Source organism: Aotus nancymaae, unplaced genomic scaffold (genome assembly GCF_030222135.1).
Source record: "Aotus nancymaae isolate 86718 unplaced genomic scaffold, 86718_ANA_hifiasm-v0.15.2.pri h1tg000057l, whole genome shotgun sequence".
NCBI lineage: Eukaryota > Metazoa > Chordata > Mammalia > Primates > Aotidae > Aotus > Aotus nancymaae.
Window position 1 is genome coordinate 60,209,209 of NW_026988471.1, and position 27,261 is coordinate 60,236,469.

The 27,261-nt window shown below is 44.8% G+C and overlaps 1 protein-coding gene and 1 non-coding gene across 5 annotated transcripts in view; both read right to left on the bottom strand.

Annotated features, from left to right (window-relative positions):
- The window catches only part of USP34 (ubiquitin specific peptidase 34), a 292,847-nt gene extending 273,153 nt beyond the window's left edge, over positions 1–19,694 (bottom strand). For 2 of the 4 annotated variants that reach the window (XM_064364160.1, XM_064364157.1), the window contains exon 1: positions 19,577–19,694. In XM_064364160.1, coding sequence (XP_064220230.1) covers positions 19,577–19,619 — 43 coding nt within the window. In that variant the 5' untranslated portion in view covers positions 19,620–19,694. The remainder of the gene's footprint in view (positions 1–19,576) is intronic. The other 2 variants (XM_064364159.1, XM_064364158.1) reach the window with 1 other exon arrangement.
- A 6,182-nt stretch (positions 19,695–25,876) lies between these two features.
- LOC135269750 (U6 spliceosomal RNA) lies at positions 25,877–25,980 on the bottom strand. Its single transcript, XR_010338014.1, has one exon. It is a non-coding gene; the product is annotated as a U6 spliceosomal RNA (small nuclear RNA).
- Positions 25,981–27,261: the final 1,281 nt, after the last annotated feature.

Here is a 27,261-nt window from a genome sequence, read left to right on the forward strand (position 1 = left end):
CTGACACAAGAACACAAAATCAAACACCACATGTTCTCACTCATAGGCGGGTGTTGAACAAGGAGAACACATGGACACAGGGAGGGGAGCACTATACACGGGGGTCTGTTGGGGGGGGGATAATGGGGGGGGTGGGGAGTTGGGGAGGGATAGCATGGGGAGAAATGCCAGATATAGGTGAAGGGGAGGGAGGCAGCAAATCATACTGCCACGTGTGCACTTGTGCAACAACCTTGCATGTTATTCACATGTACCCCAAAACCTAAAATGCAATAAAAAATAAAAAATAAAAATAAAAAAAATAGGCCTCCAAGCCGGGCGCAGTGGCTCATGCCTCTAATCCCAGCACTTTGGGAGGCCAAGGTGGGCGGGATCACAAGGTCAGGAGATCAAGATCATCCTGGCCAACATAGTGAAACCCCATCTTCTTTTCAAAACAAAAAAAAAAAATAGGCCTCCAAGAATATACTCATAAATTCTGTATAAGACAGACATGGCATTTCAAATCAGTGGAAAAGAGCAGGATTATTCAAATTTGCTAAAACCACTAAGTCACAGTACAGAAAAATTAATGTTAGATACTACTTCAAATTTTACACCAAAATAAATTCCAGATGAATAAAAAATTAAATTTGGCCAGGCGCGGTGGTTCATGCCTATAATCCTAGCACTTTGGAAGGCTGAGGCAGGTGGATCACGAAGTCAAGAGATCGAGACCATCCTGGTCAACAAGGTGAAACCCCGCCTCTACTAAAAATACAAAAATTAGCTAGGCATGGTGGCACACACCTGTAGTCCCAGCTACTTGGGAGGCTGAGGCAGGAGAATCGCTTGAACCCAGGAGGCAGAGGTTGCGGTGAGCCGAGATTGCGCCATTGCACTCCAGCCTGGGTAACAAGAGCGAAACTCCATCTCAAAAAAAAAAAAAAAAAAATTAAATTAAATTTAACAAATCCGTAAAAGCTAGAAAGATTTGATTATCTGTTCTTAGGTGGGAAAGACCATTCTACATAACAAAAGACTACTAGTCATTAAAACTCAGGAACCATGCTAAGTGAGGAGACTCATGCCTGTAATTCCCAGCACTTTTTTTTTTGTGTGACAGGCTGTCTGTCACTCAGGTTGGAGTGTAGTTGCACAATCTAAGCTCATTGCAACCTCTACCTCCTGGGTTCAAGTGATTCTCGTGCCTCAGCCTCCCAAGTTGCTGGGATTATAGGCGTGCATCACCACACACAGCTAATTTTTGTATTTTGGATAGAGACAGGGTTTCACCACTACCAGGCTGGCCTGTAATCCCCAGCACTTTGGAAGGCCAAGGCAAGAGGATCACTTGAGCTCAAGAGTTAAAGACCAGCCTGGAAAACACAGTAAGGCCCTGTCTCCATCAAAAAAAAAAAAAAAAAAAAATTAAGAATTAGCTGGGCACAGCAACACACACCCGTAGTCAGGAGGCTGAAGTAGGAGGATCACTTGAGCCTGGAAGCTCAAGGCTGCAGTCAGTCTTGATCATACCACTACACTCCAGCCTTAGAGACAGAGCAAGACACTGTATCAAAAAAAAACAAAAAATCACACATACACACACAACCTTGCAGGAACAGATATAGTTTATGACATCCTTTTTCTCCCTATTGTATGATTTTTAAAAACAGAATACCTAATGTTAAAAAAAAAAAAAAAGGCACTCTCATATATAGCTTTTAGGCTATAAATTACTACAACCTTTCAAGAAGGCAACTCATAATCAGATGCCTTAATTACATCTGGACTGGGTGCAGTGGCTTATGCCTATAATCCCAGCACTTTGGGAGGCCAAAGAGGGTGGACTGCTAGAGCCCATAAGTTCAAGACCAGCCTGGGCAACAAGGCAAAACTCCATCTGTATTAAAAATACCAAAAACATTAGCTGGGTGTGGTCGCCTGCACCTGTAGTCCCAGCTACTCAGGAGGCTGAGATGGGTGGATCAGTCAAGCCTGCAAGGTAGAGGTTGCAGTGAGCTGTGATAGCGCCACTGCACCACAGCCTAGGTAACAGTAAGACCCTGTCTCAAAAAAAGAAAAACAAGCCAGGTGCTGTGGTTCATGCCAGTAGTCCCAGCACTTTGGGAGACCTAGAGGGGCAATTACTTGAAGTCAGGAGTTCAAGACCAGCTTGGCCAACGTGGTGAAACTCTGTCTCTATTAAAAACACAAAAATCAAGGCCGGGGGCAATGGCTCACGCCTGTAATCCCAGCACTTTAGGAGGCTCAGGCGGATGGATCACCTGAGGTCAGGAGTTCCAGACCAGCCTGACCAACATGGAGAAACCCCATCTCTACAAAAATTACAAAATTAGCTGGGCGTGGTGGTGCACACCTGTAATTGCAGCTACTCGGGAGGCTGAGGCAGGAGAATCACCTGAACCTGGGAGGCGGAGGTTGCACTGGGCCGAGATCATGTCATTGCCTGGGCAACAAGAGTGAAACTCCATCTCAAAAAAAAAAAAAAAAAAAAAAGTTAGCCAGCCAGGTATGGTGGTGCAAGCCTGTAATCCCAGCTACTCAGGAGGCTGAGACAGGAGAATCACTTGAACCAAGGAGGCAGAGGTTGCAGTGAGCCAAGATGGAACCACCGTACTCCAGCCTGAGCAACAGAGCAACAACAATCCATCTCAAAAAATAAAAAATAAAACACCAAATTTACATACAGACCTGAAACATGACCCAGATTTCTATGCTTAAAAATATTTTCATGTTTTTTAAACATAACAACACTAAATATGTGACACATTCAAAAGACAAAAGTAGGGTGCCATCAAATTATGTTCTCAGATACTTAAAGGTATGAGAGAATGCTCATAAAAAAACAAAGAGCTGGTAAGTATGAACTCAATTTATACATATTCATAGAAGACAGCTGGAATTATATAAACCAAAATTTTAACAATAAACTTACAAGGTTTGTATTTCCTCAGTATTTTCTACAGGTTTCTACATTGATTAAATTATAGGTAGGAAAAGAGAAGGTTTTGAGTTCTTTTTTTTTTTTTTTTTTGAGAAGGACCCTCCCTCTGTCACCCAGGCTGGAGCGCAATCTTGGCCCCCTACAACCTCCTGTCTCAACCTCCTGAGTAGCTGGGATTACAAGCGTGCGCCACCACACGCAACTAACTTTTGGGGTTTTTAGTTGAGACAGGGTTTTACCATGTTGGCCAGAATGATATCGACCTCCTGACCTCAAGTGATCCACTTGCCTCAGCCTCCCCAAGTGCTGGGATTACAGGCTTTTTTTTTTTTTTTTCCCAAAGAAAACAGAAAGGGAAAGCACTGATCTGTGGAGTCATAGAGAAAACCTCTCCATTTACTTTCATAAACAACAGGTCACTGGCGACTGTATCAATATAGTGTTTTTATTAATACCGAGTCTCACCCTGTGGCCCAGACTGGAGAGCAGTGACACAATCTCAGCTTACTGCAACCTCCGCCTCCCAACTTCAAGTGATTCTCCTGCCTCAGTCTCCTAAGTAATCGAGATTACAGGTGCCTGCCACCATACCCAGATAATTTTTGTATTTTTAGTAGAATACAAAAAACATGGGGTTTCACCATGTTGGCCACGCTGGTCTTGAAATCCTGACCTCAGTTAATTTGCCACCTAGGCCTCCCAAAGTGCTGGGATTACAGGCAGGAGCCACCACACCTAGCCAATACAGCAGTTTTTTGGTTTTTTTGTGGGGGTAGTTTATTTGAGATGGAGTCTCACTAGTAGCCGAGGCTGGATGGAGTGTGGTGGTGTGATCTCGGCTCACTGCAACCTCCACCTCCTGGGTTCAAGTGAGTATCCTGCTCCAGCCTCCCAAGTAGCCAGGATTACAGGCACAAGCCACCACGCCAGGCTAATTTTTGTATTTTTAGGAGAGACAGGGTTTCACCATTTTGGCCAGGCTGATCTTGAACTCTTGGCCTCTGGTGATATGCCTGCCATGGAAAACTCTGGGATTACAGGCGTGAGTCATCACACCCTAGTCTTTTGTTTTTGAGACAGAGTCTCCCTCTGTCACCCAGCCTGGAGTGCAGTGGTGTGATCTCAGCTCACTGCAACCTCCGACTCTCGTTTCAAGCAATTCTTATACCTCAGCCTCCTGGGTAGCTGGGATTACAGGTGTGTGGTACCATGCCCAGCTAGTTTTTAATATTTTAATAGAAACAGGGTTTCACCATGTTGCCCAGGCTGATCTTGAACTCCTGAGCTCAGGCAATCCATTCGCATTGGCCTCCCAAAGTGTTAAGATTACAGGTTATTGGTTTTTTTTTCTTTTTATCACTCAATGATAGCCAGGTACAATGGTGTGTGCCTATAATCCCAGCTACTCAGGAATCTGAGGCAGGAGGATTATTTGAGCCTGGAAGTTCAAGACCAGCCCAGGCAACATACCAAGACTCCCATCTCGAAAAATTATATGCATATATACATACCACTTAAAGAGCAATTTAAATTATATCAAGTCCACAAAGTTTTCTCCAATCTTACCAAAACTAAACTACTCCCACTGCACTTCAACTACAGCTATTTCATAAAATTTATACCATTTTTATTTTTCACAGTGGCTTTGTATGTTTCTTATGCTAGCACTGAGTTAAATGTTGATATGCATTATCTTATTCAATCCTCACAAAATCCCTATGAGATATGTATTAATATTATCATTCTCATTTCCAAGTAAGAAACAAGGCACTAAGAGGTAAGGGAACTCAGCCAAAGTCGAAGACTTAATAAATGACAGGAACAGAATTTGAACTCAGGTCTACCAGGTTCCAAAGATCACTTTCTCAAGTATCATCCTACTGTCTCATCTGTACTGGACTCTAACTTTCCTTAAGGAAAAATGCACAGCATTTCTATAGCTATGTATTTCTATAGCTACCAGCATGCAGAATGCTTTACACAAATGTTTGTCACATGTTTAAAAATATATATATTTAAACAGATTAAGGTGAGACACAATCAATGCAGTAAATATTAAGAAATGGTTTTCAGTGTATTAGACATCTGTGTGCTTGCTGCCCAGAAGCAGTTTCACCTCTTCTATGATAACAATGTGTCAAATTTCTTTTCCAGAAGCACACACTTTTAGTTATGAGATTTGGGTGAAATCAGCTTCAAAAATAGGTCCTGATTAGTTTAAACCAATCAAAGTCCATCCTCTTTGAACTCTATTTCAGAAATAGAGCCAATAACTTATGAAATGACATTTGTCAGGGAGGTTTGGAAAAAGAAGCCTTGTTCTTATACAGTAAGTTCCAGAAAAGATTTGTTCTTTTTCTCTGCATAGTGTATGTGACGTCCAAACACTATGGTATGAAGATGTGGCAAAAAATGGTGCAGTAGCGCTGGGCACGATAGTTCACACCTGCAATCCCAGCACTTTGGGAAGCCAAAGTAGGGGGATCACTTGAGGCCAGGAGTTTGAGACCAGCCTGGGAAATACAGTGAGACCCACTCTCAAATAAATAAATAAGCAAGCAAGCAACCAAGTCTGGTGTCGTCACAAGCACCCATAGTCCCAGCTACTTGGGAGGCTCTCTTGAGCCCAGGAGGTCAAGACTGGAGTGAGCTAGGATCATGCCATTGTATTCTAGCCTGAGTGAAAGAGTGAAACCTTGTCTCCAAAAACAAACAGCAAAAGCAACAACAAGTACCAATTTATGAACAGGGTGGCAAGTAAGACATCAAAAAGCAAGGACTGACAATACTTGATATATCCAAGAAAACTGAGAAAACAGGAAACACCACATCCAGTCTACCCTTGTTTTCTCTTCTATTATCAACCCACAGTGAGATTTTTCAGATATCTTAAATACATATTAATCCTACCACATGCAGGCACTGTAAAATGGTAATAACAGTTGCAATTATAGAACTGATAGTCTCAGAATAAAAAAAGTAAAGTTATAAACACAGAAATAAATACATAATTCATAATTGTGGTAAATGCTATGAACGGAAAGAACCAGAACTACTTTAGACTAGTTCTGGTTCTTTGAAAAAGACTTCTCTGAAAAAAATCATTTAAGTCAAAACTTGAAGGCATAAGAAGGTATATATAGGCAGGGCATGGTGGCTCACACCTGTAATCCCAGCACTTTGGGAGGCTGAAGCAGGCAAATCACCTGAGGTAAGGAGTTTAAGACCAGGCTGGCCAACATGGTGAAACCCTGTGTCTACTAAAAATATAAAAATTCGCTGGAAGTAGTGGCAGGTGCCTGTAATCCCAGCTACAAGGGAGGCTGAGGCAGGACAATCACTTGAACCCAGGAAGCAGAGGTTGCAGTAAGCCAAGATCACACCATTGCACTCCAGCCCAGGCAACAAGAGCAAAACTCCATCTCAGAAAAAAAAAAAAAAAAAAAAAGATAGCTTGGTTAGTGAAAAACACACTGAGAATAAGAACAACTAAATTCTAGTCCTACCTCTGCTACTTCTTAGCTGTGTAACCTTAGACAAATCATTCTACTTCTCATGACTCTTATGAAGCAAGTACCTTCAAGGAAAACACTGTGTAAGAAATTTCAGTGTTCAAACAGCTACAGAAGTGTATTATCAACTGTGTTAAATATAATGAATCCATCACAGTATTTCAACTTCATAAGCATGACAGCACCTCCTAAAATTTGGGCACAATTCTTAAGATACTTGAAAATAGGCTGGGCACAGTGGCTCACACCCGTAATCCTAGCACTTTGGGAGGCCAAGGCAGGCAGATCACTTAAGGTCAGGAGTTAGAAACCAGCCTGACCAACATGGTGAAACCCTGTCGCTACTAAAAATACAAAAGAATTAGCCAAGCATGGTGGCAAGCACCTGTAATCCCTAAGCCACTGTGCCTGGCCATTCCTATTTTTTTTTCTTTTTTTTTTTTTTTTGAGACGGAGTTTCGCTCTTGTTACCCAGGCTGGAGTGCAATGGCGCGATCTCGGCTCACCACAACCTCTGCCTCCTGGGTTCGGGCAATTCTCCTGCCTCAGCCTCCTGAGTAGCTGGGATTACAGGCACGCGCCACCACGCCCAGCTAATTTTTCGTATTAGTAGAGACGAGGTTTCACCATGTTGACCAGGATGGTCTCGATCTCTTGACCTCGTGATCCACCCGCCTCGGCCTCCCAAAGTGCTGGAATTACAGGCTTGAGCCACTGTGCCCGGCCTTTTTTTGTTTTTAAAAAAAGATGGGGTTTCACCATGATGGCCAGGCTGGTCTTGAACTCTTGACCTCAGGTGATCCACCCACCTCGGCCTCCCAAAGTGCCAGGATTACAGGTGTGAGCCACTGCACCCGGCCCATTCCTGTATCTTAATAGAGTAACAAGCAAAGTCATTAGTTAACATAAAATAGTGTGTGGAGAAAGAAAAAACAATGTTTAAGATGTTTTACCAAAACATAAATGATTTATTTAGTAAATAGAATTTAAGATTCTCTTAATTTTATTATCATTTACTACTTTTTTCTAAAAATAAAAAAAAAAGAGCCAGGTGAGTTGGCTCATGCCTATAATCCCAGCACTGTGAGGAGACTGAAGGATAGCTTGACCCACCCAGAGTTTGAGACCTGCCTGTGCAACACAGTGAGATACCATCTCTATAAAAATTACAGAAAAATTGGCCAGGCATACAGTCACGTACCTGTAGTCCAAAATACTCAGGAGGCTGAGGTGGAAGGACTGCTGGAGCATGGGAGATTAAGGCTACAATGAGCCATGATCTTACCACTGCATGTCAGCCTGGGCAACAGAGTGAGACCCCATCACCAAAAAAATTATAAAATCAAAGAGAGAAACTATCTTTTCTATAATGAGAAACTCTATGCTATAACAAGATGTCTAAGAAGAAAAAGAAAGAGGGATACAACAACACTACTTCCTTTTGAAAAAGACTAATCGAGCTGGACAAAGTGCCTCATGCCTGTAATCCCAGTACTTTGGGAGGCCAAGGCAGGCAGATCACAAGGTCAGGAGCTGGAGACCAGCCTGGCCAATATGGTGAAACCCCGTCTCTACTAAAAACACAAAAATTAGCCAGCTGTGGTGGCACGTGCCTGTAGTCCCTGCTACTCGAGAGGCTGAGGCAGGAAAATTGCTTGAACCCAGGAGGCAGAGGTTGCAGTGAGCCGAGATCAAGCCACTGCACTCCAGCCTGAGCAACAGAGCGAGACTCCACTTCAAAAAGAAATAAAAACCAATAAAGACTAATCACTCCAGGAGAGAGATCAACGATAAGCGTTCTTAAGTTTTCTCCTGCCACTGAACCCTACACATGACACTTGCCCAACATATTCCAAGAACCTAACCAAGAATAAAAGGAAGCACTCACAGCTAAAACTTACACAAAACCACCAATAAAGAGCTCAACAGGCAATATTGGAATCAAAACTCTTTTGGCTGCATACTAACTTAAATGGTACCTACAGAAAGGACAGATCAAAAGGAGCTCCAGCTTCAGTACTAGAAAGCCACCACAGTATTGTTTTTTTGTTTTGTTTTGTTTTTTGAGGCAGAGTCTCACTCTATTACTCAAGCTGGAGTTTACAATCTCTGCTCACTACAACCTCTGCCTCCCAGGTTCAAGTGATTCTCCTTCCTCAGCCTCCTGAGTAGCTGGGATTACAAACATGGTACCACCATGACCAGCTAATTTTTATATTAGTAGTAGACAGGGGGTTTAACCATGTTGATCAGGCTGGTCTTGAACTCCCGACCTCATGACCCACCCGACTCGGCCTCCCAAAGTGCTAGGACCTCATCCACGGGCTCCATGTTTCTGTGCCACACTCCCACCCCTGACTCTGAACTAGAGTGAACAAGTACTCATTCTAGTTCGGTGGCATATAACTCTTTAAACATTCTAAGGGGGAAAATCTGGTTGATCCACAGCAGCCCCATCAATCCATCAAGTCAAGGGCCTAACTTTAATCCAATCAGCAATAGCTAAGATTAAGGTCTTCCAAGGGATGTAAGCAAGATACATTGTCAAAAAGCAGCTGTGGCCGGGGAGGAAAACCTGTAATCTACCATAGTAAAGTACAGAGAAGGCCAGTTTTATATTACATCAATTCTCAATTAGCTGAGTACCCTACATTGGAGATCATTTTTAATTTCTACAGGATTTAAGAGAACTATAACATTAACAAGTGATCATATTAAAAGGCAAAAAAAAGCCTAGGCATGGTGGCTCATGTCTGTAATCCCAGCACTTTGGGAGGCTGAGGTGGGCAGACTGCCCAAGGTCAGGAGTTAGAGACCAACCTGACCAACATGGAGAAACCCTGTCTCTACTAAAAATACAAAATTAACCGGGCATGGTGGTGCATGCCTGTAATCACAGCTACTCGGCAGGCCGAGGCAGGAGAATCGCTTGAAACCGGGAGGCAGAGGTTGCAGTGAGCCGAGATCTCACCACTGCACTCCAGCCTGGGCAACAAGAGCAAAACTCCATCTCAAAAATAAATAAATAAATAAATAAATAAAGCCCTAAATAAAACTCAGCCATATTACATCCCACAGATCCAAATCCTACCACCTATCTGGAAATTGCTAATATTTTGTCTGTTTCCACAGCTCAGTAATTTAGAATACAGATGACCAGGTTGATGTTTTGGGGGTTGGTGGGTAAGTGTGTGTCTGTGGTGGGGGGCGGGGGGGGGGGGGTGTTTTTGAGACGGAGTCTTGATCTGTGTGGCCTGGAGTACAGAGGCACGACCTTGGCTCACTGCAACCTCCGCCTCTTGGGTTCAAGTATTTCTCCTGCCTCAGCTTCCCTAGTAGCTGGGACTATAGGCGTGAACCACGACGCCCGCCCGTGTGTGTTTCTTAATAAACATATACCTATTGGTTTATGAACAAAGTGAAAAAAAGCAATATATATGCTATAATCTGAAGCAGCAGAACTGTCCATCCAGAAACTCATTTGTAAATCATTACAGGCTATAAGCCCAAGAACACTGATTTACATGGGCAAACATAACTTTTCATTATTTAAAATGTTTACTAAGCACCTACTCTCTACAAGTCACTACATTAGGACTCAGAAAAGAAAGAACAAACATGACCTCTGACTTTTAGGAGTTCATCATCTAGCAAAGAAAGACTATAATATAAGCACGTATTCTATCTAAAGGGTAGATGAGAGGTTAGAAGGCATTTGGGAAGGCCTCAGAAAAAAAGGGGGGGAAAGTGAGACTAAAAAGATAAGTCTGGGCTAAACCGTGCTATGATCTATATGCCAGGATAAGGAGTTAGGACTTGATATTCTCAGACAATGAAGAGCTTTAACAATTTAAGAATGTAACAAGGTGACACAATAATCACATGCTGCATTTTAGACAGGTAACTCCGAAGAAACAGCTGCACAGTATTAAAAATGTTTCAAATCTATAACTAAAAACACCAAAACAAGCCTAGACACTGTGGTTCACGCCTATAATCCGAGCACTTTGGGAGGCTGAGGCGGCTGGATCACCTGGCCAACATGGTGAAACCCCATCTCTACTAAAAATACAAAAATTAGCCAGGTGTGGTGGCACGTGCCTATAATCCCAGTTACTTGGGAGGCTGAGGCAGGAGAAATGCTTCAACCCGGGAGGCAGAGGTTGCAGCGAACTGAGACTGCACCATTGCACTCCAGCCTAGGGTACAAGAGCGAAACTCCGTCACAAAAAAAAACACCAAAACACTGAAATCTAAAACATAGAAAAAGAACACAGACATAATTAATAATAATACAAGTGGTTACATTTTCTAGTAACTGCTTATCCCATTTTCTGGCAAATAACTTTTTTTTTTTTTTTTTTTTAAAGAGATGAAGTCTTGCTAGGTTGCCCAGGCTGGCCTTGAACTCCAGGGCTCAGGTGATCCTCTCACCTCAGCCTCCCAAGTAGGTGGAACTACTACAGGCACACATCACCACACCCTGCTAAAATAACACTTTTTTAAGGATAATATTCAGCACAGGTAAAAGTGCTCTTGCACAGGCACAACTAAAAGACTGAAAGATCGGCCGGGCACGGTGGCTCATGCCTGTAATCCCAGTACTTTGGGAGGCCGAGGCGGGTGGATCACAAGGTCAAGAGATCGAGACCATCCTGGTCAACATGGTGAAACTCCGTCTCTACTAAAAATACAAAAAATTAGCTGGGCATGGTGGCGCATGCCTGTAATCCCAGCTACTCAGGAGGCTGAGGCAGGAGAATTGCCTGAACCCAGGAGGCGGAGGTTGAGGTGAGCCGAGATCGCATCATTGCACTCCAGCCTGGGTAACAAGAGCAAAACTCCATCTCCAAAAAAAAAAAAAAAAGACTGAAAGATCAATACATCCTTTCTAGCAAGCAAAGAGTATGAAAACAATGAAAAACCTTTATATTTTTTGACTCAGTAAACTCACTTTTAGAAATCTATCTTAAAGAACCAAGGATGTAGTTAAAAGATTTATGTAGAAAGATATACATCTGCAGCATTATTCATAATACAGGAGAACTGGAAAGAGAAATATTACATTTTACATAAAATGTAAAATGAAATCTTATACAAAAACATGTTTTCAAAAAAGTAAGTGTGGGTAATGATCAAGCATGTTAGATGAAACAAGATATCAAACTACATTTTTCTTTTTCTCTATTTTTAAAATATAAATGTGTACAAAGACAATGGAATTTTTTTTTTGAGATGGAGTTTCGCTCGTTTCCCAGGCTGGAGTGCAATGGCGCCATCTCGGCTCACCGCAACCTCCGCCTCCTGGGTTCAGGCAATTCTCCTGCCTTAGCCTCCTGAGTAGCTGGGATTACAGGCACGCGCCACCATGCCCAGCTAATTTTTTGTATTTTTAGTAGAGACAGGGTGTCACCGTGTTGACCAGGATGGTCTCGATCTCTTGACCTCGTGATCCACCCACCTCGGCCTCCCAAAGTGCTGGGATTACAGGCGTGAGCCACCGCGCCTGGCCGGAATTTTTTTTTTGAGATGGAGTCTTGCTCTGTTGTTGCCCAAGCTGGAATGCAGTGGCACAATCTCAGCTCACTGCAACCTCTACCTCCCAGGTTCAAGCAATTCTGTCTCAGCCTCCCAAGTAGCAGTAGCTGGGACTACAAGCACCCACCACCACACCTGGCTAATCTTCATATTTTTAGTAGAGATGAGGTTTCACCATGTTGGCCAGGCTGGTCTCAAACTCCTGACCTTATGATCTGCCAGCCCTGGCCTCCCAAAGTGCTGGGATTACAGGCGTGAACCACCATGCCCATCAGGAAAATATTTTAAAGTATCAACAGGAGTCATCGCTGGGTGATTAGATTATAGGTGATCTAAACTTGAATAGTTGGTTTTCTGGGTTTTTGTTTTTTTGTTTGTTTTGTTTTTTGAGACAGTCTCACTCTGCTCCATCATCCAGGCTGGACTGCAGTGGCGCAATCTCGGCTGACTGCAATCTCTGCCTCCCAGGTTTAAGCAATTCTTCTGCCTCAGCCTGTAATCCCAGCTACTTGGGAGACTGAGGCACAAGAACTGCTTGATGCACAGATTACAGGGAGCTGAGATTGCACCACTGCACTCCAGCCTGGGCAACAAGAACAAAACTCTATTTAAAAAAAAAAAAAAAAAGAACTTTTAGTCTAATCTGGGATTAAGTCCTGTGGTTTCACCAAACACAGTCACATGTAACCCTAAGCAAGTCACATAAACTCTCTAAACTGTGGTTCTCTCATGTGAAAAGAATGATAGAAGTACCTCCCTCAAAGTGGTGATTAAATCAGCAGCATGCAAAGCATGTAAAGTACTTATGTACCTAACACAAACTGCTCAATAAAGTATTCTGCTTTAAAAACAAAACACATTGAGAGGCCAACATGGGTGGATCACCTGAGGTCAGGCGTTCTAGACCAGCCTGGCCAACTTGGTGAAATCCCATCTCTACTAAAAACAGAAAAATTAGCTGGGCATAGTGGCAGGCACCTGTAGTCCCAGGTACTTGGGAGGCTGAGGCAGGAGAATAACTTGAACCCAAGAGGCAGGGAGGTTGCAGTGAGCCAAGATCACGCTATTGCACTCCAGCCTGGGGGACACAGCAAGATTCCACCTCAAATTAAAAAAAAGAAGAAAAAGAAAACACAACAAATAGTCTGCAAATACAGGTATCAGACTAGCTGAGTTCCATCTCAATTTTGACTATGCAGGTTGACAAGTAATCTTGGCAAACTACTTATCCTTTCCAAAGTTCAACTTCTTTGCCAATTAGTATTGTGATACAATACTTGCTCTTGACTATCTCATATGAATCACTCATTTTGGACAATTTGGTAAACTATAACCCACTAAACAAATACAGAGAATAAAATCTACAACATATAAATGGTTTAAAACAGTGATGTACACCAGGCTCAGTGGCTCATGCCTCTAAGCTCAGCACTTCGGGAAGCTGAGGAGGGCAGAAGACAAGGTCAAGAGTTCCAGACTAGCCTGGCCAACATAGTGAAACCCCATCTCTACTAAGATTACAAAAATTAGTTCAACTTATCAAAAAGTCTGTGCATACCCGGGCGCGGTGGCTCACACCTGTAATCCCAGCACTTTGGGAGGCCGAGGTGGGTGGATCATGAGGTCAAGAGATCGAGATCATCCTGGTCAACATGGTGAAACCCCGTCTCTACTAAAAATACAAAAAATTAACTGGGCATGGTGGTGCGTGCCTGTAATCCCAGCTACTCAGGAGGCTGAGGCAGGAGAATTGCCTGAACCCAGGAGGCGGAGGTGCGGTGAGCCGAGATGGCGCCACTGCACTCCAGCCTGGGTAACAAGAGTGAAACTCCGTCTCAAAAAAAAAAAAAAAAAAAAAAAAAGTCTGTGCATAACTGATATAAAGTTGTACTACCCAAATTATCTCTACCCTTTCATTTAAAACACAATTATTTGGCCAGGCATAGTGGCTCACACCTGTAATCCCAGCACTTTGGGAGGCTGAGGCAGGAGAATGGCTTGAGCACAAGAGTTTGAGACTAGCCTCGGCAACAAGGCAAGACCCTGTCTCTATTAACACACACACACACACACACACACACACACACAATTTGCTAGAAATGGTAGGGGGAAGGGAGGGATAGGGAGAGATTTGGTAAAGGATACAAAATTAGTGAGATAGGAAGAATAAGTTCTAGTGCTCTATACTACTACAGAATGACTACAGTTAACAATAATACAAGATACAAGCCAGGCAGGGTGGCTCACGCCTGTAATCCCAGCACTTTGAGAGGCCAAGACAGGCCAATCACTTGAGTTCAGAAGTTCAAGACCAGCCTGGCCAACATGGTAAAACCCTATCTCTACTAAAAATACAAAAATTAGCCAGGCTTGGTGGCACACACCTGTAGTCCAAGCTACTCGGGAAGATGTGGCAAGAGGATTGCTTAAGCCCAGGAAGTGGAGGCTGCAGTGAGCCAAGACCACTACACTCCAGCCTGGGCAACAGGAGACAAACCCTGTCTCAAGAAAACAATAATGTATGATATAGTTTCAAATAGCTAAAAGAAGGATATGAATGTTCCCAACAAATAATAAATGTTTGAGATGATGGATATATTATCTTGAACTGATCACTATACATTTTATGTAACATCATTAAGTACCCCATGAATATGTAAAATTATTATTTATCAACTAAAAAAAATTTTTTTTTTTGAGATGGAGTTTCGCTCTTGTTACCCAGGCTGGAGTGCAATGGCGCGATCTCGGCTCACAGCAACCTCCGTCTCCTGGGTTCAAGCAATTCTCCTGCCTCAGCCTCCCGAGTAGCTGGGACTACAGGCGTGTGCCACCATGCCCAGCTAATTTTTGTATTTTTTAGTAGAGACGGGGTTTCACCTTGTTGACCAGGATGGTCTCGATCTCTTGACCTCGTGACCCACCCGCCTCGGCCTCCCAAAGTGCTGGGATTATAGGTGTGAGCCACTGCGCCCGGCCCCCCAAAGAAATTTTTTAAACAAAATTTTTAGGCTGGGCCCACTGGCTCATGCCTGTAATCCAAGCAGTTTGGGAGGCCGAGGTGGGCAGATCACCTGAAGTCAGGAGTTCGAGTCCAGCCTGGCCAACATGGCAAAACCTCGTCTCTACTAAAAATACAAAAATTAGACAGGGCACTGTGGCTCATGCCTGTAATCCCAGCACTTTGGAAGACCGAGGCAAGTGGATCACCTGAGGTCGGGAGCCGGAGACCAAACTGACCAACACAAAGAAACCCCATCTCTACTAAAAATACAAAATTAGCAGGGCATGGTGAGGGATGCCAGTAATCCCAGCTACTCAGGAGGATGAGGCAGGAAAATTGCTTGAACCTGGGAGGCGGAGGATGGGGTGAGCTGAGATTGTACAACTGCATTCCAGCCTGGGCAACAAGAGTGAAACTCCGTTTCAAAAAAAAGAAAAAATAATACATATATATATATATATATATATGTAACACACACACACACACACACACACACACACACACACACACACTAACCAGGTGAGGTGAACATGCCTGTAGTCCCAGTTCCTCAGGAGGCTGAGGCAGGAGAATCACTTGAACCTGGGAGGCAGAGGTTGCAGTGAGCCAAGATCACGTCACTGCACTCCATCCCAAATGAGAGCTAGACTACGTCTCAAAAAAAATTTTAGGCCGGGCATGGTGGCTCACACCTGTAATCCCGGCACTTTGGGAGGCTGAGGCGGGCGGATCACCTGAGGTCAGGAGTTCAAGACCACCCTGGCCAACATGATGAATTCCTGTCTCTATAAAAAATAATAATAAATAAAAATAAAAAATGTATATTATACTTTTACTTGTTTGTCCAGGTAACCTTCTCTACATGTGACCAGTGTTTATAAATTTGACAAGAAACACAGCTTTGGCTTTTTTAAAGAGCACAGTGTCACTATGTTGTGCAGGCTAGTCTCGAACTCTCAGCCTCAAACAATCCTCCTATCTCAGCCTCCTACAAAGCTGACATTACAGGGGCGCGCCACCATGTCTGGCTGTTTTGTGATGTTGGTTTAATACTAATTATCTATTTTTCAACAACAATTGGAAACACCACTCAAAACTATGCACAATTTTATTGCTTCTCTTGGTTGGCTAAACTTATAGGGAGTTATATTGAAAGATGAATTCTAGACACATTTTGGGAGGACTTCAACTCTGAATTTTTTTTTTTTTTTTTTTTTGAGACAGAGTCTGGATCTGTTGCCCAGGTTGGAGTGCAGTGGCACAATCTTGGCTCACTGCAACCTCTACCTTCTGGGTTCAAGCAATTCTCCTGCCTCGGGCTCCCGAGTAGATGACACTATAGGCACCCGCCACCACGCCGGGCTAATTTTAGTATTTTTAGTAGAGACAGGGTTTCTCCATGTTGGTCAGGCTAGTCTCAAACTCCTGACCTTGTGATCCACCTGCCTCAGCCTCCCAAAGCGCTGAGATTACAGGCATGAGCCACTGTACCCAGCCAGCTCTGAATTTCTTTCTTTTTTTTTTTTTTTTTTGGAGATAGTCTTGCTCTGTCAGCCAGGCTGAAGTGCAATGGCATGATATCACCTCACTGCAACCTCCACCCCCTGCGTTCAAGCAATTATCTTGCCTCAGCCTCCTGAGTAGCTGCGATTACAGGCAAACGCCATCACGCCTGGCTAATTTTTGTATTTTTATTAGAGACAGGGTTTCTCCATGTTGGTCAGGCTGGTCTCAAACTCCTGACCTCGTGATCCCCCTGCCTCGGCCTCCCAAAGTGCTGGGATTATAAGCATGAGCCACCGCGCCTAGCCCCAACTCTGATTTTCTAAATCAAGGTTGAACTGATGCTCATCTTTGTACAAGTTATGGGAGGGGGGAAAGAACAGACTTTATAGGTAATTATTGCAAATGGTATCACAAGAAACATATAATCTACTTCCAAGTTTTATCAAGCTCCAACGGTTCATGTTCATTATAGTGCTCCATCATAGCCACGGATAAAGATCTACAGGAAAAAAAAAAACTTGCAACAGTGTGGTATAAACTACATATAAAATTGTTGAATTTTTTTTTTTTTTGAGATGCAGTTTTGCTCTTGTTGCCCAGGCTGGAGTGCAATGGCGCAATCTCAGCTCACTGCAACCCTACGCCTCCCAGGTTCAAGAGATTCTCCTGCCTCAGCCTCCCAGAGTAGCTGGGATGCCGGTCTTGAACTTCCAATCTCAGGTGATCCGCTCACCTAGGCTTCCCAAAGTGCCAGGATTACAGGCATGAGCCACGGCACCCAGCCATAAATGTTTTTAAAAAGGAAGCATCACTGTGAGATTACTGTTTAAAAGGTAAATTTTTTAACTGAGCCTTAAAGGAAATATTAAGAAACTAAGTATTTTTAGAGTCCACTCGCTCATACACAAATAGAAAATCCTTACTTGTTCATTAAAAAAGGTTGCTTAGATGGTGTGCGTGACCAGATTTTGTGAACTTAGTTGAACTAACTGTATTTACTTAAAGGTAATAAAACCTAAATTTTTTTTTTTTTTTTTTTTTTTTTTTAAGACGGAGTCTTGCTGTCACCCACGCTGGAATGCAGTGGGGCAATCTTGTGATCTTGGCTCACTGCAGCCTCTGCCTCCCCGGTTCCAGCAATTCTACTGCCTCAGCCTCCTGGGCAGCTGGGAATGCAGGTGCACGCCACCACGACCGGCTAATTTTTCTATTTTTTAGTAGAGACGGGGTTTCACCATGTTGGCCAGGCTGGTCTCGAACTCCTGACCTCAGGTGATCCACCTGCCTCGGCCTCCCAAAGTGCTGGGATTACAGGTGTGAGCCACTGTGTCTCGCCATAAAAGCTAAATTCTATTTCAATTCTCCATAGTTCTAACTCTCTATAAATGCACTGCATTTTTCAGTGCTTCTAACCAAAGTTTTAGGGGTTTCCCAGATAATCTGCAATAAGACCTTTCATTATGATCAAGATGCCACCTCTTTTCAAAAGATTAAACTTCTTTCTTTAAATGTTACATTTAAAATTTTTGAAGTTTAAAATATTTTAAAATCAGGCTGCTCCACCTATAGAGTAGCCATTCTTTTATTCCTTTACTTCCTTAATAAACTTGCTTTCACACACACACACACACACACACACACAAATTAAATCACCAACAAAATTAAGTACTTGTTCCTCATAATACATAGCAAAGCCATTAATTTTCCCAGTTCATCATAACAATCCTAATCACACGATTTATACCTGAAATATAAAATACAGTAAGTAGAGGATTTCCGTTTACCTTACCATAAACCACCTGCACCAGAAATAAAAATATCTCAAAATACATACAAATAATCTTAAAATTCTAGGATACTTTAGGATGACACAAATTCTAGAACCTATAGTTGGAATATGTGCAAAAGCCTACGTCCACCTATCAGGAAATAAATAGAGTTGAAATTAAGTTAAAACCCTTCCACTTTTATTATTGCCTTTGGTCATGAAAGTGACATTCAAACACAAAGTAAAATTCAAACACAAACAGCATGGCACATTTTATAAATCAATTGTTTTAGTGAATTGTTTTACAAAATTAGTCTGAAAGTCTGTCGAAATATCACAGAATGCACAAATCCAAAATCCACATAAACTGTTCCTAAGTGAACATTTTTTCAACAATCAATTTTTTGTAAATTGATCCCTTCATCTAATTCACCTCTGCCAACTAGGCTTTTAGGCCCAGAAGTAGTTGATTTGCAATATATCTTCTATAAGCTGAAATACCATCTTGCAAGGGTCGAGAATAAAAATAAAAGCCAGAAAATATCAACGTACTCTCTTTAATAATAAGAAGTATCAGGTAAAAGGCCTTTCCTTCCAGGAGAGATGGGCCATAAATATCCCGGGATGGCGTAAGTATAGCGCTCTGCTTAACAGAATTTACCATTAAAACGGTGAATGCTACACTAAGAAGAAAATCAGTAACAAGTATCATTTAAAAATAGGTATGAAAGTCCAATCATCACTATCACAGTTCATTTTCATCTATTTAAGGTCTGGCAGAAGTGTTTAAGACACCCACACACACTCAAGGGAGAGAAAAACCACCACCCTGCTCCCAAGGAGTTTAATGAAAATTAGCAGGTAAGAGAGGCCTCCGCAGCACGCTGGAAATCAAAGAGGGCGGCCGGAAGGTCTGGACTGCGGAGGAAAGCCTCGTCCTCCGACCGCACCTCCCCACACCTTCCTGGCAGGGCGAAGGGGGCGAAGGCGACGAGGAGCTCATTACTGCTTTCATTAATTGACACCTGTAATGAGGAAACTTTCCGAGAGCCCCGAGAGCCCGGGCCCGGCCGGGCCGGAGCTCCGCGGAGGCCGCCTCTCCGGCGCCCAGGTAACTGGGCCGGGTTGGGCCCGAGGCGCCGCGGCGGCCGCGCCACCGCGCACCTTCCCGGGGCGCTAGGCCCGCACGCCACCCGGCCCAGCCGTCGCCTCCTGCAGGCCGCGGCAGCCCGGGGAGGCCAGAGAGAAGCGTAAGGACCCCAAACCGTGCACCCGGACAGGCTGCCGCAGCGGCTACTTACTTTCATTTAACACCTCCACCAGGTCTGCGCAGTTCTCGCACATCGTTCGGCCGCCGCCCCCCCCTCCCCCGCTTCGGATCACACTGACTGATCCCAACCGGCGGGGGGGAGGGGAGAGAAGCGGAGGAGGGGGCCGGCCGGCCGGCGGGGCGGGGAGGCGACGAGGGCGGGCGGCGGCGGGGACGGGGCGGGGAGCAAGAGAATGGGGGAGGGGGCCGGCGGTCCCCCGAGCGGGCGGGGGAAAGGAGGGGAGCGAGGGGAGGTGCGCAGGCCGGAGGGGCGCGGAGGCGCCGGCGGCGGGGAAGGGGGGGAAGGACGGGGGGAGGGGAGAGGGGGGAGGGGGCGGGTGAGGAGAGAAGCAGCAGAGTCACTTCACCGACCAGACGCCGCGGCCACCGCCGACGCCGCCGCCATTTTAACAGAGCGCTCGGGCTGCGCTCGGCTGTTTCCGCCCGGGCTTAGGAGCGGACGAAAGGCGCCTCGCGCTCTCATTCCTCCGCCTCCCTCCCTCTCTCTCCTCTCCTCCGCCCCCCGACTTCTCCCTCCGCACACACGCCGCACGCTCCACACCCCGCCGTGGCCAGCTCGCCGCCCTCCCTTTCCTTTTCCGTCCGGCCTGCCCGCCCTCGGTCCACCCCCCTCCGCGCGCTCGCCCACCCCGCCCAGCCCGGATCTCTGTCAGCGGCCGGAAGGGAAACGCCAAGCCAGTGCGGCCGCGGGGGGAGTCCGGGTGAGTAGGAGAAGATGGCGGAGGCAGCGAACGGGTCGCGGTTGCGCGGCGTCGCCCACCGCGACCCACTCCACGGGCTCGGAGTCCCTATGAGCGCCTGGGTCACTCGTGCTGTCCTGTCCACCGCCCCTGCTCTTCGCCATTTTTCCCCAGGGCCCGGGTCGAGGAATTGGTGCGGGTTTCATCAGTATTCCCTCCTCCTTCGCGCTCAAGCTTTTGGGGTGGGGGAAGCAGGGAATCAACTGGGGTGCGGAGCCCGAGTTACGCCGCAGCCCTCTTTCGGGCTCAAGAGTCGCTCCCCACGGGGTCTGAGAGTGCATCAACCCAGGGCCCGGCTTAACTGCATCGGTGATTATCGCTACTCAGCAATTCCTTGAAGGTCGTCCGTCCTCGAGCAGTAAGATCCTTGACGTGACTAGAAATGGCGGGGTAGAGTGTTCGCCCGGTTTTTACGGAAGCGGGCCCATCAGCTCCACCTGAGATAGCAAATAATGCTTCTCAGCAGAAAGCGATTAACAAGGTTTTTAAGATAAAGAACAGGTGAAGGGGACAGTCAGCTGAAGTTTATGTTAACAAACTTGGGGGAATTTTCCTCACGCTCGCACTTAATACCTTGCTTGCTAATTTTTGTGTTCAACGTGTTTAGGTAGACATGTGACTGCAAAGAAAGATCGTGTACATAATCTCTGAACGACAACCAAAGCGACTATCAAGGCCCTGTAGTCATTCTCTTGATACCTTTTGTCGAGATTACGGCACGCCCGTCTCTCCATGCCAGAACCACCTTATTCCAAATGCTTTACCTTTCTGCTGCTTGAAGTTGATACTGTAAACATTCTGCCCAACCTGTTTTATTTCCTACTAGCAGATAATTCTTAGGATTTTGAATCTATTCTACCATCATCTCTTCTTCCTTGTCTTTCTCACAGAACTTGGGTTTTTGCATACTTACTTTGGATACTGAGGCAGACATTCAGACATTGTCCACCCAACATACATTCTCACCTATCCCTTTTTTCCCTGCCAGCACAACTGCAATTATTTTTTATTTTTTTGGACAAAGTCTCACTGTCGTCGCCCAGGATAGAGTGCAGTTGTGGGATCACAGTTCACTGCAGCCTCCACCTCCAGGGCTGAAGCAATCCTCCCACCTCAGCCTCCCAGTAGCTGGGACTACAGGTGCTCTGCATCACACTTAGCTAATTGATTTTTAGTAGAGACGGAGTCTTGCTATATTGGCCAGGCTGGTTTCGAACTCCTGGCCTCAGTTGATCCTCCAGCTCCAAAATGTTGGGATTACAGATGTGAGCCTATGTGATGGTCTCACATTTTTTTCAGTTAGCAGTTGAAATCATCATGGTGATCTAGTTTCTCTAGGGCTGGCCATATATAATTGAGCTTTTCCCGATGAAATGTAAGCAACAATCCTGAGCAACATAGTGGGACCCCTGTCTCTACAAAAATTTAAAAATTATTGGGGCCGGGCGCGGTGGCTCACGCCTGTAATCCCAGCACTTTGGGAGGCCGAGGCGGGTGGATCACGAGGTCAAGAGATCGAGACCATCCTGGTCAACATGGTGAAACCCCGTCTCTACTAAAAATACAAAAAATTAGCTGGGCATGGTGGTGCGTGCCTGTAATCCCAGCTACTCAGGACGCTAAGGCAGGAGAATTGCCTGAACCTAGGAGGCGGAGGTAACGGTGAGCTGAGATCATGCCATTGCACTCCAGCCTGGGTAACAAGAGCGAAACTCCGTCTCAAAAACAAACAAACAAAAATTATCGAATGATGGCTCATGCCAGTAATCCCAACACTTTGGGAGGCCAAGGCACATGGATTGCCCGAGGCCAGGAGTTGGACATCAGCCTAGGCAACATGGCAAAACTCCATCACCAATAAATAAGAAAATTTGCTGAGTGTGGTGGTGCACACCTATAATCCCAGCTACTGGGGAGGCTGAGGTGGAACGATGACCAGAGCCCAGGAGATTGAGACAGCAGTGAGCTGTGATCATACCACTGCCCTCTAGCCTGGGCGACAGAATGAGACCCTGTCTGGAAAAAAAAGAAATGTGAGTAGAAATCTGCAGGATGGGTCTTTTGGGAAGAATTGCCCTGTCCTAATACAGTAAGGGACAAATTCAGCTAACATACCCTTTAACCTTTCTTTCTACCTGAAACATGGTTTTGATATACAAAGTAATATCGATGTTGTAATTTTTTTATTTTTGAGACGGAGTCTTTCTCTGTCGCCCAGGCTGGAGTACAGTGGCGTGATCCTGGCTCACTGCAACCTCTGCCTCCCAGGTTCAAGTCTCCTGCCTCAGCCTCCTGAGTAGTTGTGACCACAGGCTCATGCCACCACACCGAGCTAATTTTTGTATTTTCAGTAGAGACAGGGTTTCACCATGTTGGCCAGGATGGCCTTGATATCTTGACCTCGTGATTCCATCCTCCCCCCCCCACCCCCCGCCTCAGCCTCCCAAAGTGCTGGATTACAGATGTGAGCCACAGCATGCCCAACCCTTGTATTTTAACAATGAAACCTTTTATCCCTTTTGCAGTTTCATTGTTTTAAAAATTTGATTAAACAGGCAGAGGCTCCGTGGCTCACGCCTGTAATCCCAGAACTTTGGGAGGCCAAAATGGGTGGATCACCTGAGGTCAGGAGTTCAAGACCAGCCTGACCAATATGGTGAAACCCCATCTCTACTAAAAATACAAAAAATTAGCCACGTGTTCTGGTGGGCACCTGTAATCCCAGCTACTCTGGAGGCTGAGGCAGGAGAATCGCTTGAACCCTGAAGGCGGAGGTTGTGGTGAGCCAAGATCGCGCCATTGCATACCAGCCCAGGCAATAGAGAGACTCTGTCTCAAAAAAAAAACACAAAACAGATAAGGCACAGAAGCCAGTAAAAATAGGTTTTGACTGCCTCCTAACTCTAGACCCTTCACCCTTGCTGATTTGGTATATGCATCAAGAGGGACTTTTTTTTTTTTTTTTTTTTTTTTTTTTGAGGCAGTCTTGCTTGTCGCCCAGGCTGAAGTGCAGTGGTGTGATCTTGGCTCACTGCAACCTCCGCCTCCCCTGCAACCTCTGCCTCCTGGGTTCAAGTGATCCTCCTGCCTTGGCCTCCTAAGTAGCTAGGATTACAGGCATGAGCCACCACGCCTGGCCATGACACGGAATTTCCTGTAAAATATCCCCTAAGTTCTTGTGAATCTGAATTTTCAAAACCATAATCAGCAATAATCATACTATTTTTGATGACTTGAAGATTGATAAAGTTGACTGTTTTCAATATTTTGTTTATATGTCACCATCTAGTGGTAGAATTAACTCTAAATAAAAACATACAATCTACTGTGTGAAATTTCTAATTCTTCAGTTTGTAGTATGTTCCTAAAAACTTGCCTGAAAACCAGCCACACATACACAACTTTGGAAAATTATTATTTCCATAGAAATGATTTGCTCTTCTTAGCATTCTGGTGGCTATTGTTGAACGTAGGCTTTTTTTTTTTTTTTTTTTTTTTTTTTTTAAGACAAAGTCTCCCTCTGTTGCGCAGCCTGGTGATCTCTGCTCACTGCAGCCTTCGCCTCCAGAGTTCAAGTGATTCTCCTGTCTCACCTTCCCCAGTAGCTGGGATTACAGGCACCCATCACCATGCCTGGCTAATTTTTATATTTTTAGTAGAGGCAGGTTTTCACCATGCTGGCCAGGCTGGTCTCCAACTCCTGACCTCAAGTGATCCGCCAGTCTTGGCCTCCCAAAGTGCTGAGATTACAAATGTGAGCCACCACACCCAGCCTGAATGTAGGCCTTTAACTTTTGTATCTTTATTGTGTGTGGAGTTTGGGGGAAAATAAACCAGAATTACTGTGGGATATACTCCTCCTTCACACCTACACTCCAGATACTGTTTTGTGCAACTTAGGGCCATTATTAGAAGGCAGGTTTGCTATTGTATTTCCATGGCACCCAGTCGAGTTGCCTAGTTTGTACAGCAATTTGTACATAGACTTAGCAAATTGCTTTCTAGTTACTAAATTGCTAAAATGATTGTTACTAAACAAATTGGATTATGTCATTTTGCTGATTAAAACTCTTCAATAGGCCAGGTACAGTGATTTATGCCTGTAATTCCAGCATTTTGGGAGGCCAAGGTGGGCAGATCACGAGGTCAGGAGATCAAGACCATCCTAGCTAATATGGTGAAACCCCATCTCTATACTAAAAATACAAAAAATTAGCTGCACGTGGTGGCAGGCACCTTTAGTCCCAGCTACTCGGTAGGCTGAGATAGAAGAATTGAAATGAGAGGCAGAGGTTGCAGTGAGCCAAGATCATGCCACTGCACTCCAGCATGGGTGAGAGAGAGAGAGAGACTCTGTCTCAAAAAAAAAAAAAAAACAGCATTTAAGAAAATATTAGGAAAAAAAGCCCATGCATATTTAAAAAAAAAAAAACCTCTTCAATAATTTCCTATTGCATTTAGAATAAACTCTTTACTTGGGTCTTCCTCAACTTACCTGTCTACTCTTTTTTTTTTTGAGATGGAGTTGCCCAGACTCAAGTGCAGTGGTATGATCTTGGCTCAATGCAACCTCTGCCTCAGCCTCCCCAGTAGCCGGGACTACAGAAATGCACCACTACCCCTGGCTGATCTCGTATTTTTAGTAGAGGTGGGGTTTCACCATGTTGGCCAGGCTAGTCTCAAACTCCTGACCTCGTGATCCACCCGCCTCGACCTCTCAAAATGCTGGGATTACAGACGTGAGCCACCGTGCCCAGCTAAAATTTCTTTTTCTTTAAGCCATTTTAGCTGGGCGTGGTGGCTCATGCCTATAATCCCAGCACTTTGGGAGGCTGAGGTGGGTGGATCACCTGAGGTTGGAAGTTTGAGACCAGCCTGACGAACATGGAGAAACCCCATCTCTACTAAAAATACAAAATTAGCTAGCTGGGCATGATGGCACATGCCTGTAATCTCAGCTAATAGGGAGGCTGAGGCAGGAGAATTGCTTGAACCTGGGAGACAGAGCTTGCAGTGAGCTGAAATCTCGCCATTGCACTCCAGATTGGGCAACAAGAGCAAAACTCTCTCTCAAAAAAAAAATACAATAAATAAAAATTTTTTGTAAATAAGCCATTTTTTAGATTTTCATTACTTGTAACTAAACATTTCTAACTGATACAGATTTTTTTTCTTTCTTTAATTTAAAATAGATAAAATTTATTTTTATTTATTTTTTTATTTTTTTGAGACGGAGTTTTTTCCTCTTGTTACCCAGGCTGGAGTGCAATGGCACGATCTCGGCTCACCGCAACCTCCGCCTCCTGGGTTCAGGCAATTCTCCTGCCTCAGCGTCCTGAGTAGCTGGGATTACAGGCACGCGCCACTATGCCCAGCTAATTTTTTGTATTTTTAGTAGAGACGGGGTTTCATCATGTTGACCAGGATGGTCTTGATCTCTTGACCTCGTGATCCACCCGCCTCAGCCTCCCAAAGTGCTGGGATTACAGGCTTGAACCACTGCACCCGGCTTTAAAAAAGATAAAATTTAAAAAAATATGGAACACTTCACGAATTTGCATGTCATCCTTGTGCAGGGGCCATGCTAATCTCTGTATCGTTCCAGTTTTAGTATATGTGCTGCCAAAGCGAGCACTAGATTTTTTTTTTTGAGACAGATCTCACTCTGTCTTTGCACAGGCTGGAGTGCAGTGGCCCGATCTCAGCTCACTGCAACCTCTGCTTCCCAGGTTCAAGCGATTATCCTGTCTCAGCGTCTTGAGTAGCTGGAACTACAGGTACACACTACCATACCTGGCTAATTTTTTGTATATTTAGTAGACACGAGGTTTCACTGTGATGGCCAGGCTGGTTTCAAACTCCTGACCTCAAGTGAGCTGCCAGCCTTGGCCTCTCAAAGTGCTGGGATTACAGGTAAGAGCCACCGCACCTGGCCTAATACAGATAATCTTTTAATAATTATTTGTATCTGTCAAGGCAGCGGTGAGCCATGATCTAGCCACTGCACTTCAGCCTGGGGAGTGAGACCCTGTCTCAAAAGAACATGCAGAACAACTACTATAGATGAGTAATACTATTTAAGAATCCCTTGCTTCGGCCGGGCGCGGTGGCTCAAGCCTGTAATCCCAGCACTTTGGGAGGCCGAGGCGGGTGGATCACGAGGTCAAGAGCTCGAGACCATCCTGGCCAACATGGTGAAACCCGTCTCTACTAAAAATACAAAAAATTAGCTGGGCATGGTGGCGCGTGCCTGTAATCCCAGCTACTCAGGACGCTGAGGCAGGAGAATTGCCTGAACCCAGGAGGCGGAGGTTGCGGTGAGCTGAGATCGTGCCGTTGCACTCCATCCTGGGTAACAAGAGCAAAACTCCATCTCAAAAAAAAAATCCCTTGCTTCCTAGGTTTTTTTTCTTTAAAAACTTACATGATGCTTAAAGTGCTTTGATAATTTAGAAAAGTATTGTTATAAATGGTCATTGCTCTTTAATCATCTACATCAGGGCTGAACAAACAACCTCTTTTTTTTGAGTCAAAGTCCCGCTCTGTTGCCCAGGCTGAAGTGCAGTGGCATGATCTCAGCTCACTGTAACCTCCACCTCCTGGGCTCAAGCACTTCTAATTCAGCATGCCACCACCCCCATCTAATCTTTGTATTTTTTGTAGAGCTGGGTTCACCGTGTTTCCCTGACTGGTCTCAAACTTGAGCTCAGGTGACCTGCCTGCCTCAGCCTTCCAGAGTGCTGGGATTACAGGTGTGAGCCACCATGCCCAGCCTCAACAGACTTTTTGTATAAAGTGCAGATAGTAAAGATTTTTTGCTTTACAGATAATATGGGTCTCTTATTACAGCTACTCCGTTAGTGCAAAAGCAGCTGTAGATAATAGGGGAATAAATGGCTATGTTTCAATAAAACTT